This window comes from Arvicanthis niloticus, chromosome 1 (assembly GCF_011762505.2).
Source record: "Arvicanthis niloticus isolate mArvNil1 chromosome 1, mArvNil1.pat.X, whole genome shotgun sequence".
NCBI classification, from domain to species: domain Eukaryota; kingdom Metazoa; phylum Chordata; class Mammalia; order Rodentia; family Muridae; genus Arvicanthis; species Arvicanthis niloticus.
This window is the reverse complement of record NC_047658.1, coordinates 119,529,649-119,541,809: the sequence shown is the minus strand read 5'-3', so window position 1 is coordinate 119,541,809 and position 12,161 is coordinate 119,529,649. Positions and strand designations below refer to the sequence as shown.

The 12,161-nt window shown below is 39.6% G+C and overlaps 1 protein-coding gene across 1 annotated transcript; it reads left to right on the top strand.

Moving 5' to 3' along the window:
* Nucleotides 1-2,587: 2,587 nt before the first annotated feature.
* On the top strand, nucleotides 2,588-11,746 carry LOC117724201 (membrane-spanning 4-domains subfamily A member 5). Its single transcript, XM_034523891.2, has 5 exons — nucleotides 2,588-2,843; nucleotides 6,147-6,275; nucleotides 7,649-7,705; nucleotides 8,660-8,812; nucleotides 9,854-11,746. Exons 1-5 carry the CDS (start codon nucleotides 2,691-2,693, stop codon nucleotides 9,956-9,958), a joined length of 597 nt encoding a protein of 198 aa, XP_034379782.1. The 5' UTR covers nucleotides 2,588-2,690; the 3' UTR covers nucleotides 9,959-11,746.
* Nucleotides 11,747-12,161: the final 415 nt, after the last annotated feature.

Sequence of the window (12,161 nt, the reverse complement as noted above, 5' to 3'; positions counted from 1 at the left end):
CCTAGGTATTCGAGGTTCTTCCCCACCTTCTCTTCTATTAGTTTCAGTATATCTGGTTTTATGTGAAGGTCCTTTATCCACTTGGACTTGAGCTTTGTACAAGAAGATAAGAATGGATCGATTTGCATTCTTCTACATGCTGACTTCCAGTTGAACCAGCACCATTTGTTGAAAATAATGTCCTTTTTCCACTGGACAGTTTACTCAGCTATTAAAAACAATGAATTCAAGAAATTCTTAGGTAAATGGATGGAACTAGAAAATATCATCCTGAGTGAGATAACCAAACAAAAAAGAACAAACATGGTATTCACTTACTGATATTTGGATATTAGCCCAGAAGCTTGAAATAGCCAAGATTCAACTCACAGACCACATGAGTTGTGCTCATGAGGAAGGAAGACCAAGTGTGGGTGCTTTGGTCCTTCTTAGAAGGAGTAACAAAATACTCAAGGGAGCAAATATGGAGACAAAGTGTGGGACAGAAACTGAAGGAGGGGCCATCTGGGCACCATTCCACCTGGGTATCCATCCCATGTGCAGTCACCAAAGGTAGATGCTGATGTGGATGTCAGGAAGTGCATGCTGACAGGAGCCTGATAAAGCTGTCTCCTTAGAGGTCTGCCATAGTGTGACATATTCAGAGGCAGATGCTCACAGCTAACCATTGAACTGATCATGGGGTTCCCAATGTAGGAGTTAGAGAGAAGACTGAAGGAGCTGAAAGGGTTTGCAGCCCCAGGAGGAGAAGAACAATATCAACTAACCAGAGCTCCCAGGGTCTAAACCACCAGCCGGGGAGCACATAGGGAGGAACCCATGGCTCCAGCTGTATATGTAGGGGAGGATGGCTTTGTCTGACATAGGTGGGAGAGGAGATCCTTGGTCCCATGAAGGCTGGATGCCCAGTGTAGGGGAATTCGAGGGTGAGGAGGTGGGAGTGAGGGTGAAAGGGTTAAAATTTTTCAAAAACTCCTAGTAGGGTGAGCAGAACCAAGAGTGCAGGTCAGCCTAGTCGTGAGCTCTGTGTTTCAAGAACTTGGCTAACCACAAGATAGATGGTTGAGTACGAATAGACTCTTGAGAACAGCCTATACAAAATGTTCCCCATGACGGTTCCTTGGACCCTGTCACAAACTGAATAATGGGTTGGGACTTTTCACAGGTACTCGCCAATAATCCCCCTTCACTCCCCCTGGGTTGTGGTTTTCCCCCCTGGGTTGTGGGTTTTTCCTTGTGGTTTTTGCCTTTAAATTCCTTCTGTCTCCAAAGCCCAGGGGTCAGAGCCCACTGCCCCTGCATGGGTTATGGGTCTTGACCTCAGCATGCTGATCGAAATATACCTCTTGCTGATTGCATTGAGTTTGGTGTCTTGTGAGTTACCATGCTTGGGGAAAAATAAAACTGAAAAGGCCCACAGCAAAGTTAAAACATGAGTATGAAGGTCATGCAGTGCTTTACAAAATATATTGGCCCAAATATTACTTAAGTCAAAGGAAATGAAACAAACCCCCAATGATTTTAATGAAGAATAACCATTAGCATGCCTCTGTGTCCATTTAAGCTAAATGTAAGAAACATACACTCAAAAAGAAACTGTGATATATGGATATAACCTTCAGCTACCAAGAGGCTGGCCTTGACAGAAAATTTAATTAAGAAAGATGTAAGACCAATAGAAATTAACAGAGCATGGCAATATATATATATATATATATATATATATATATATATATATATATATCCAACAACATAGTGGGACAGATAACTATAGTTAAGAGCACTTGGTGGATCTGATGAACTCTTCTGGCCTCTGCACGTACCTTCACACAAATTGCATACATTCACAAAAACAGGAGCACATGCATGCACATGCGCATGCACACACACACACACACTTAAAAATAATAAATGCATCCTTTCTTCTGCTCATTTATGACCTTGCAATTTGGCAGCCAGATCCACTGATGAAGATGCAAGACTGAGGCTATCCCCACCTATCTAATTCTGTACAATCCACTAGTGGACCACAGATGTGTGAGAAAACTTGGCAGGGGTTAATAGAACAGTATTGGCCAGAAAAACTAGTAACGTAACTGGCAGAGAGCCCACAAAACAAAACTGTAGTTCTTTGAAGCCACTCTACTTTAGAGTAGTATATAACGTAAGTCTGCTAAAATGAAGTTGACAGCAAAACACACACACACACACACACACACACACACACACACGAAACCTTTTAAGTGACAGGCAACACGAATAATATGACTGATTAGTTCTAAGGCTTGAGAAGGCTTGTCCTCTCTACACCTAAAACGAAAAAACTAGAAATTTGGGAACTAAAAGATTTGACAGGTGTGTGTGTGTGTGTGTGTGTGTGTGTGTGTGTGTGTGACATAGTTGTGAGAACAGAGAAGTATGTGACTTGCCAAGGACACAGTATTTTCTGATCAAACCAAGACTACCTTTTCCAAACAGATAAACAGACATGGGCACTTTAATTCTTATCTTTAGGCTCTTGGCCATTCCTGAAATTCTATGACTTTGTGACTTTATGGTTCTATAATTCTAAGCCAGAGTACAACAATGTCAGTGCTCTAGACAGCTTCAGTACAGGAAACGAACATGGTCTAAATGGGAGTACCAGCTATATCCTTTTCTTCCACTTTAAAAAAACCAACTGTACCATCATGGATTCAAAAAATGTGCATAGTCCCATGTTCCTGGTGTTTCCTCCAGAGGTCATCACTCCAGAAAACCAAACAACACAATTTACAGCCACAGCCTACGATCCCCAAAACCGAGTGCAGAAAATCCTTATTAGAAAATTGGAGATCTTAGGGGTAAGTAAAATGTGTCCCTATGTATAATATCTGGTGGTACACAATGTCCAATAGGAAACAACTCCATATGTCATTGCCACTCAATTCAAGAAGTATGAATTGTGCTTCTACATGAATAATGAACAAGATTCTGTGAACAGGAAAATACAAGATGAATAAATTCAATGTTCCTGAACTCTTAAAAATCACAGCCACAAAACATTATCTTTGAGAATTTTCTATTCAATCTCAGAGAGCAAAAGGGAAAAGTAGACATTAGGCTAGATTCCCTTGCTTAGCAAACTACAGCATACACGTTTACAGTTTCCCAAGGAGACCTCAGAACTCATAGTTTTACATAGTATTCATATATATATACTTATATGCATTCATGTATATATGCATGCATATATATTCACATATATACATATATGAATGCATATAAGTATATCAAGATCTTTAGAATAGCCTCTTTAATTTTTTAAATTAAAAATATAAGTATATCATCTCCCTCCAACTTCATTCATGGCCCCTGCCCCATTGCTCCCTCACAAACCTGTGGTCTCTTTTCCTTTGTTATTTTTTACATATGTGTATAAATGCCCAAATATATAAATACAACTTTCTGAGTTTGATTAGTGTTGCTGACTGATTGTACTTGGATAATCGATTGGAGGTGGGGTTATCCCTAGAAAAGGTCAATTCTCCCTTTCTCAGAAACTTCTAAGAAACTGAAGTTTCTTTGTCTAGGGTTAAATGGACCCTGGCAAACATTCATTTCTCCATCCATCAACTTGTCATTCCACAAAAATTAGTCCTATTTATCAAACCTTTCTTAGGATAAAGACAGGTAAAAAGTAGTCAGATATGTTTGAGGTAGTAATATTACACATATCTTGGAGAATATTTTTCCATTTGAACACTAGCCTCTCATAATGGAAAATAGAACATAATCCTTTCCAGGACAGAAAAATAAAATAAAACCAGAAAAAAGAAAGATCATTCTGTGGTATATGGGGAAAAAACTAATATAATCTGCTTCAACGTCTCTTCAAATATGATGGACTTCAAGCTTGAATGAAATAGTTTGCTTTAACAGAAACTGAAGTAGGTGCAAGCAACTATGTTGGATGATGTTTTTACAGAAAAAAAAATACAAGCTAATTTTTCCTCACTTAGGAAAATAAAAGTTTCATGAGAAAATAATAAGGCAATGAAACTATTAAGAATTCTATTTCAATGGAGTACCTAGAAGGATCATAAATGGTGACAGCGGCGTGGGAATGCTCACTGTTAGAACAGTTGTTCCAGTTAAAAGGAATGAGCAAATTCCACAATGAATTGGGTATTTCATATGGACTCTGAAGAAATCATGGAATTTCAACAAGTAGAAATAAAATGAGGACACAGAAGCACAAAAGATGCAGTAAGCTCTGGAAGCTAAAGAATGGGAGGCATGGGGAGTGGGCAGTGGAAGAGAGCTGGGAGGGGCCAATCTGGGCTTTAACGATTTAAGAAGACTAATAAAAGAATCACCCTGCTTGACAAATTAGTCAGGTCATACCAATACAATAGAATAGTGTTCTGTAGTACAAGAAATTAGCTAACAAGCAGAGAGGAAGCATGAAGAGTCTCATTTGCATATTGTTACATGAAAGAATCAGTGAGTGCTCTAGGTGATGATGGATGATGGAGGAGTATCTACATATCCTCCGACATGTAGGAGAAACGTGAAAGCTATGAAATAAGCATCCTAGTGGTGTCTTCAACAGGAAAATGGGTTAAAAGTCAAATATATAGTTTTTTAATTCTTCTGCCAGATTGCTACTTATATTTATACATGTATTTATTCATTTGTGTGTGTGTGTGTGTGTGTGTGTGTGTGTGTGTGTGTGTGTGTGTATGGTCATGCACATGCCATAGCACATGTGTGGAGACAGAGAAGAATTTGCAGGAGTACATTCTCGCCTTCCACCAATGTGAGTTCCAGGGAACTCAGATTGAACTCAGATTGTCAGGCTCAGTAGCAAGAACCTTTACTTGCTGGGCCACCTTGCTGGCAGAAGAATGCATGATTTCATGAGTAGAAATAATACAAAAGTTAGCTACTCTGGGATTGTTGCCATTAAGAAACTTGAAAAGAAGAGATGACCCGAAGACCCGAAGGCCTAGAAAGATGACAGCATCAACAACAGAGAAAAAGAAGTCAGGAAATCAGGCTTAAAGGAAGAAAGCAAACCCATTTTAAGACATATGGAATATAAGCTGGTAATAGTATATTCAAGAGGGATAGTCATGTTGATATGATGAAAATGCACACAATAGCTCTTAGGACTCAGCCACTCAATGTTGGTATAATAACAAAAGACATCACCGAGGAAGTGTACAGAAAAGGTCACAGAGGACAAGACCCTTGGCCATAAGCCTTCTGCTCTTTTTGTCATTCTTGCCAGGCGTCTCTAGCACCCATCAACACCCTGCCTAGCATTAACAGCATGTGGAGACTGTGCCTCACAAGCACAGGACAGGGATCGAACAGCCCGTGAGGGATGCTCTGCACCTGGCAATGCAGCACAGCTTCCAAAGGCTCAGAGAAACATTCACATTCAAGAGTGTTACCTTTAATTTTAAAAACATGCTACTTCCTTGCCCAGTGCCGCGGCCTCGAACTCTGAACTCTCCTGGTTCCCCTTGCTCCAACTCAATTGCAACCATCCTCCCAATCCAGGAAATCTGGGAGCTGCTGTCTGCAATCTAAAGAACTCTCTTGACTAGCTTCTCCAAACCAACCAGCTATCGCACCATCTTCTCTCTTTCCCCTGTCCACCTCCTCCTTTCCTGCATCCCTTGGCTTCCTTTCATGATCCAGAAATCCCATCTTTTTCCTTTTGCTCATTTGGCTTCTGCCTTCTTTATTGACACAATCAAGAACCAATTAGAGAATCATATTTTAGTATCAGCTCTTCACTCTACTCAAGAGGATTTCCCTGGGTGTCCAGTTGAGGTCAGGCTGATTCAGTAATTTAAAAGCATTCATACATATGTGCTGATGAACTGACAATTTTAGTTAAACAAGAATAGGACCTGGAAGCTTCCACTCATGGCGCAGCTTACTCTGAGATTGGGAGCACTGGGTTAGACTCATTTTCCTCTTAGTAATTATCAGATGAGAGTGGGGGTAAGAAACCATCAAGGGATATCATAAAGGAGTATTCATTATCTTTCTCTTGGCTATAAAGAGGGTAACTGCCAAATCCTTGACCTAATGATTTACGTAGAATTAGCCACATCCCCACAAGTGCTGACTTTCCTCTCTATCTGCAGACCACCCAGATCCTGTTTGGAATCATGAACTTTTCGATTGGAGTTGTTCTCCTGTTCACCTTGGTAAACCCATACCCAAGGTTTCCTTTTATATTTCTCTCAGGATATCCTTTCTGGGGTGCTGCTTTGGTGAGTATAGTGTATTTAGTTCAAGTAAAAGTATGTCAACCAGGCATACTAAAGTATGTTAGTAAATGGATTCTTAGTTATGAAACAAGATAGATTTGGGTGTGTGAATCAGCACAAAATGCCACTAAGACATTACCCTCATGTCAATTAAAGCAAGCTCTCTGCTCTATTGAATCACCAGAGTTGATGGTAGCTCATCTTTGAGTCTTGAAATTTGGAGGGAATATTCCTTTAGGTTTTATGGTGGTTTTATAGTCCATTAATTTCATCCAAAGTTACTTGCAACATATGATAAACCGTATTCACAGAGCAAGACAATGAGGATCCAAATTTTAGTACAGTGATTATCCTCCAGTAGGCATTAGTCTAATAAGAAAGAAATCATGCCATGAGATCAGCATACTTCTTACATCTATGTGGTGTTGCTTCTAATATTAATAAGCACTTTACTCTGAAGTGAAGGAGCAGGGACAGCTCCCAAGTGTCTGAGCACAAAGAGATGCTTATTTAATAGTATGCAATCTCTATTAGCTTAGTACCTACTTAGCTTCAGAGAATGAGCAGGTTGTGAGGATTTAAGAGCCAGTTCCCAATAGCAATTCCTCATAGGGTGAGAAATACTGAATGACACAGGACACAGAGGCTGCTTCCAGAGAAAGGGGCAGTGTTCAGAGTCATTTCCAGCTGGACCAAGTCTTAAAGAATGGGGAGTTGCCTAATTAAAGCATCTACAAAGGATGGCAACAGGGTTGTCTGGGTAAAAAGGGAAGTTTTCATTTTCTGTCAGAAGGTCTGGGAGAGCATTCTCTACTAATGGGTCTGAAGGAAGAGGCAGGAAATTTAAACACAGCTGGGCTAAACTCAGATTATAAGTTTCTGCTAGACAACGAGGCTGCCATAACTGACCCACCTCCATGAAAATTAGTGTGTGTGGTTTCTTTTCTTTCTTTCTTTCTTTTTCTCAATTATCAGTCTGCTGGCTGAAATTGTGCCTTATGTTTCCATCCAACAGAATAAACTGGTTGGACTATGATAACTATATGGCCTTAGTGCTCATAAACTGTTGACACTGGGCATTTGGAAGCTGAGTCATGATACCAATAACAGATCAACAACAGGAAAATGAATAAGGATATAAAAGCCCAGTAAGGTAGAAACATCCTTTTGTTCAAAGATGAGGCTCAGACTAAAGATCCAGCCTTTTTTCCTCTGCTCTGTGAGGTGGTTCACCCACCTCAATTCCCTGGGGTTTCTATGAGCTTAGAAGGAAGACATAGAAAAGAAGTGGTCAAAGCCTTGACCTGAGAGACCCTCAGCATCATCTTATCATGTCCATCATTAGGATATTTATTGTTGATTTTTCTTTTTTGTAGTTCATTAACTCTGGGGCCTTCCTGATTGCTCTGAAAAGAAACACTACGGACACTCTGGTGAGTTCTATGTCTACCTTATTAAAAATTATAATTGTTAAGTAATTTTCCAAAAAATCATCATAGAATCAGAAGCTATTCATATTGGTACACTTTTCCAGATTATCATGTCAGAATCTCATGTTCTACATGAAGATATTGAGGCACAGAACTGTCTAGTGACTCTGTGCTTGGTCCCCAGTTGTTAATGCAGAGTAGGTCTCAGTAATCTAGTCACTCACTAATTTGTTCTTTTGATGAGTATTTTTGGTGCCTACTGGATGCCAGATGCTTTAACAGGCTATTGCTTGACTCACAGGAAAAGTACAGTGTGCATAACCTAATTAAATCACAAGCAGATTCCAGGAGTAAAGAATACATTGCTGATCTATGTATATTTGTAGGAGTAGAATATTCTATCTTACTCAAAGAAACAAACACATTAGATAGTAATAAGTCAGTAAGTTATTTTCATCAAAGAACATCCTAAAATTTTGTAATTTTAAAATGTATTTGCCTTTATTTATTAGCTATGTGTATGGTGAGGGATGGGGGAGATACATTTCCATGCACAGTGTACCTGTGGAGATCTGAAAGATAGCTTTTAGGACTTGGTTCTTTCCTACCATGTGGGTCCCAAGGATAGAACTCAGGTTGTCAGGTGGCAGGTGCCTTTATCTGCTGAGCCATCTCATCAGCCCTAAAGTTGGTAATTTTTAGGGAGATGTAAAAGTAATGGAGAAATGCAGTGCTTAGTTAAACACAGTCTTTAAATGAACATTTAAATAGGCCATAGCTACCTCTATTTGAATGGAAGTTAACCCAGGCACAGAATAAGTTATATATGTGGTAAATATATAAGTATATATGGTTTCCTGGCATTGTGAAAATCCATCTCTCCAGTCCTCCACCCCCCACTGCTCTGTCTGTGAAACAAGGCAGGCCTAAGTCTTTTATTTTCTGATTCTATTGCAGATAAAAATAAGCCAAGGGATGAATTTACTTAGTGCCCTGGGAGCAGCAACTGGAATCATTCTCCTCATATTTGGCTTCCTTTTAGATAGACATTTCATTTGTGGCTATTCTCCAGATGGTATTCAGTGTGATGCTATTACCATTCTATTTGTTGTAAGTATCCTGTGCCATTTCTAGAGTGAGAAGCAGATGGTTTGAACAAAAAGGTTATTGCCCAGTCAGCACCATCCAGATAGCATTATAGACACATGTGTATTTCCTTTTCCTCATTCAAAAGCCCATTGTATTAGACTGGCATTATACCACACATTGTGGAATAGAACAATAAATACTCAAAACTTACAAAAAGTATAAAATATGCAAGTAACTAAGGAAATATAAATATAAAATGATTCTAAAGGAGAGGCTTAACAGTGTCCTCATGGTTCATAGTTCCCAGTACATTATAACTGTGTGTGTCTATGGTTTTTATTTGGTTTTAATATTCAGGTTAGATTTCTGATAAATTATGGTAGATTGAAAATTGACATTTCTTCTTTGTCCAAAGTACTATGATAATTGGTGTAAGATGGTATGAATAAATCTATAAATAAAAAAAATGACAGTTAAGTAGGCATATTAAATATTGATAACATACAGATGCAGATATTTGCATCCAAGCATTGGACTGAGGTCAGGGACCCCCATGGAAGAGTTAAGAGAAGGACTGAAGGAGCTGAAGGAGATGACAACCCCATAGGAAGACCAACAGTGTCAACTAACCTGGATTCCTGAGAGTTCCTGGAGACTAAGTCACCAACCAAAAAGTATACATGGGTTGGTCTGAAATCCCTGTTCCTTTCCTATTTTTGTCTTTACCGTGTTCCTATCTCTTGACATTCTTCTTTGTCCTTCAAGAGACCACTTTTCTGATATGCATTCCTCTGTGTAGGCTATACTGACAAAATGGAAAACTTCTTGCATATAATTTAGCAAACATTCTGTTTGATTTTTCTTAAACAATTTGCTATGCTATGGTATCCTATGCTATGCTACACTATGCTACGCTATGCTGGTACTTATTATACTCCCCTTATCGTTCACTAATTTGAGAGGTGAAGGTTTATTATGTGGTAATAACGTGATGACTTCGTGGTGATCAGAAAATCCTTCACTGTCCTAATAGAATGACTCCATTGTTTCTCTCTGTTGCAGGGGACTTTGGTTATGTTGATGATCTTCAGCATTGCTGAACTGTTCATTTCCCTCTTTTCCTCAGTTGTGGGATGCTACTCAGAAGAACGTGGGGGATGCTGTTGAATAGCACTGTACAAGTAAAAACACAAAATGATACAACTCAGAGGCCAGTCCTGCTTGGGAGAAAGAGCCAACACATGTACAGACTTAAAGATCACAATTATTTGAAGGAAAAATGGGTTGGGAGTGAGTCATAGGAGACCATTTTGGCTCGTGAAACACATCCTGTTCCCTGATAATGGCATTTCCTCCTCCAGTAGAATGATCACCTTGGTGTAATCACCCCCTCTTGCTCATTGCGACATGGCCACTTTATAAGCAAAGATAAGAACCAAAGCTCAGACTCAGGGGTGACCAAGTTATTTGACTTTGCTACTGGTGACAGTCTCCTGATGAGTCCCCTATGAGACTCTACACAAGGGCTCCTGCTCCATGAAGCAGGAAGACGAATTGGAAAAAAAAAAAAAAATGGGTTGGTCAGTAAACCATGCTTTAATGTCACAGGATTGTCAAATGTTGTGAGCCAGACATCTACAAAAGTAACTGTACTGTTACTGGTTGGTTTTTATTTTTAACTCAGCATTAACTAGAGTTACATGGGAAGAAGAACTGCCCCTATATGTTTGTGGGACACTGTAATGACTGATGTGAGAGGGGTCATGTCACTGTGGGTGGTGTCAGGTGGGGGTTCTATATAAAAAAAAGTTAGCTGGTTATATGGAGGCCTTAGTTTGGGTTTCATTTGCTGTATAGAGACACCATGACCATGTCAACTCTTATAAAGAAAAACGTTTCATTGGGGCTGGCGTATGATTACAGAGGTTTAATAGTCCATTATCATGGTGGAAAGCATGGCAGAATGAGCTCAGAGTTTTACTTTTGGATTTATAAGCAGCAAAAAGGAAGATTGAGACATACTTCCTCCACACATGCTCCAACAAGGCCCCACCTCCTAATAGTGCCACTCCTTACGGCCTACTGTGGGGCCATTTTTATTCAAATTACCACAGTGAGTAACAGACCAGAGTAAGCAGCATCCCTTCATGGTTTCTGTTCAAGATTCCTGCTTTGAGTCTCTGACCTGACTTTACTTAGTTATGAACTGTTATCTGAAAGTATAAGGTAAATAACTCCTTTTGTCCCCTAAATTTCTTTTGGCTGTAGTATTTACCATAGCAACAGAAGCAAACTAGAGTAAATACTCAAATCAATAATCAATGGTGGCAATTATTAGTGGAGTCATTATGTCTCAGACTTTGTGCCAAATGATACAGCTGCTGCATATTTGACCTCACAAAAATACTAGGGGCAAAATTTATTATTCTATCCAAACAAGGAAGCTGATATGCAAAAAGGGTAAGATTTGTTCAAGATCACGGGCTTGTAGTGATAGGTCCATAGCAACAGGTTGTCTGGTTACACAGCCTGAGAGAGCTCACTCCTTATCTAACAATATCTATCTCTTTTTGAGTCTCTGAACTAACCCCTTTATACGCTTCAAAATTAAGAGTCATTACATGTCAACAGAAATAATGTTTCCCCCAAAACAACTATATTTTCTAGAGTAGCATAGAGAATGGCACTGATTTTATTTCTAAAACCATTTAATGAAGTGTGTTACAGACTTGGTCGCATATTCACATCATCTGAGAAACTTCCAGGATCCCTGGTTCACCATGGGCACACATCGATTACATCAGAGTGTGGAAAGTGGGAGCCATGCACTTGATCAGTTTTCAGAAAGAGATTCATGGGGGGTGATTCCATTATATAGGATCTCTGGAAGAGACTGGTTTAAGACAGCATTATGGGAAATGGGGGCAATTAAATACTTTGGAGAACTCTTGCCTGTAGTCGGTCTGTCATGTCTCATGCTCTATAACCTGTGGAATGCACCAGTATGATATAGTAAAAGAGCTAAATAAGATCTTAATGTGGGAGCTGAAAAGATGGCACAAGTTAAGATTATTTCCTGTTTTTCTATAGTTGGGTCCAGCATTTACAATGGACAGAACACAACTACCTCTAACTTCAGTGTCAGGGTCTCTTACACACTCTTCAGGCTCCCATGAGCCCATCTCTTGCAGGGTCTCTGGGCTACTTCCAGCCATGGCTTCTACCAAAAACCAAGACCCCTTTCACAGCCCCACAAAGGTGCACATATGCCCATGCAGACAGACAGACAGAGAGAGAGAGAGAGAATAAAAACCTTTTTAAGGTCCTTGTGTTGTATTGAAAACACTTCTGCACTTCTGCACTCACGGAT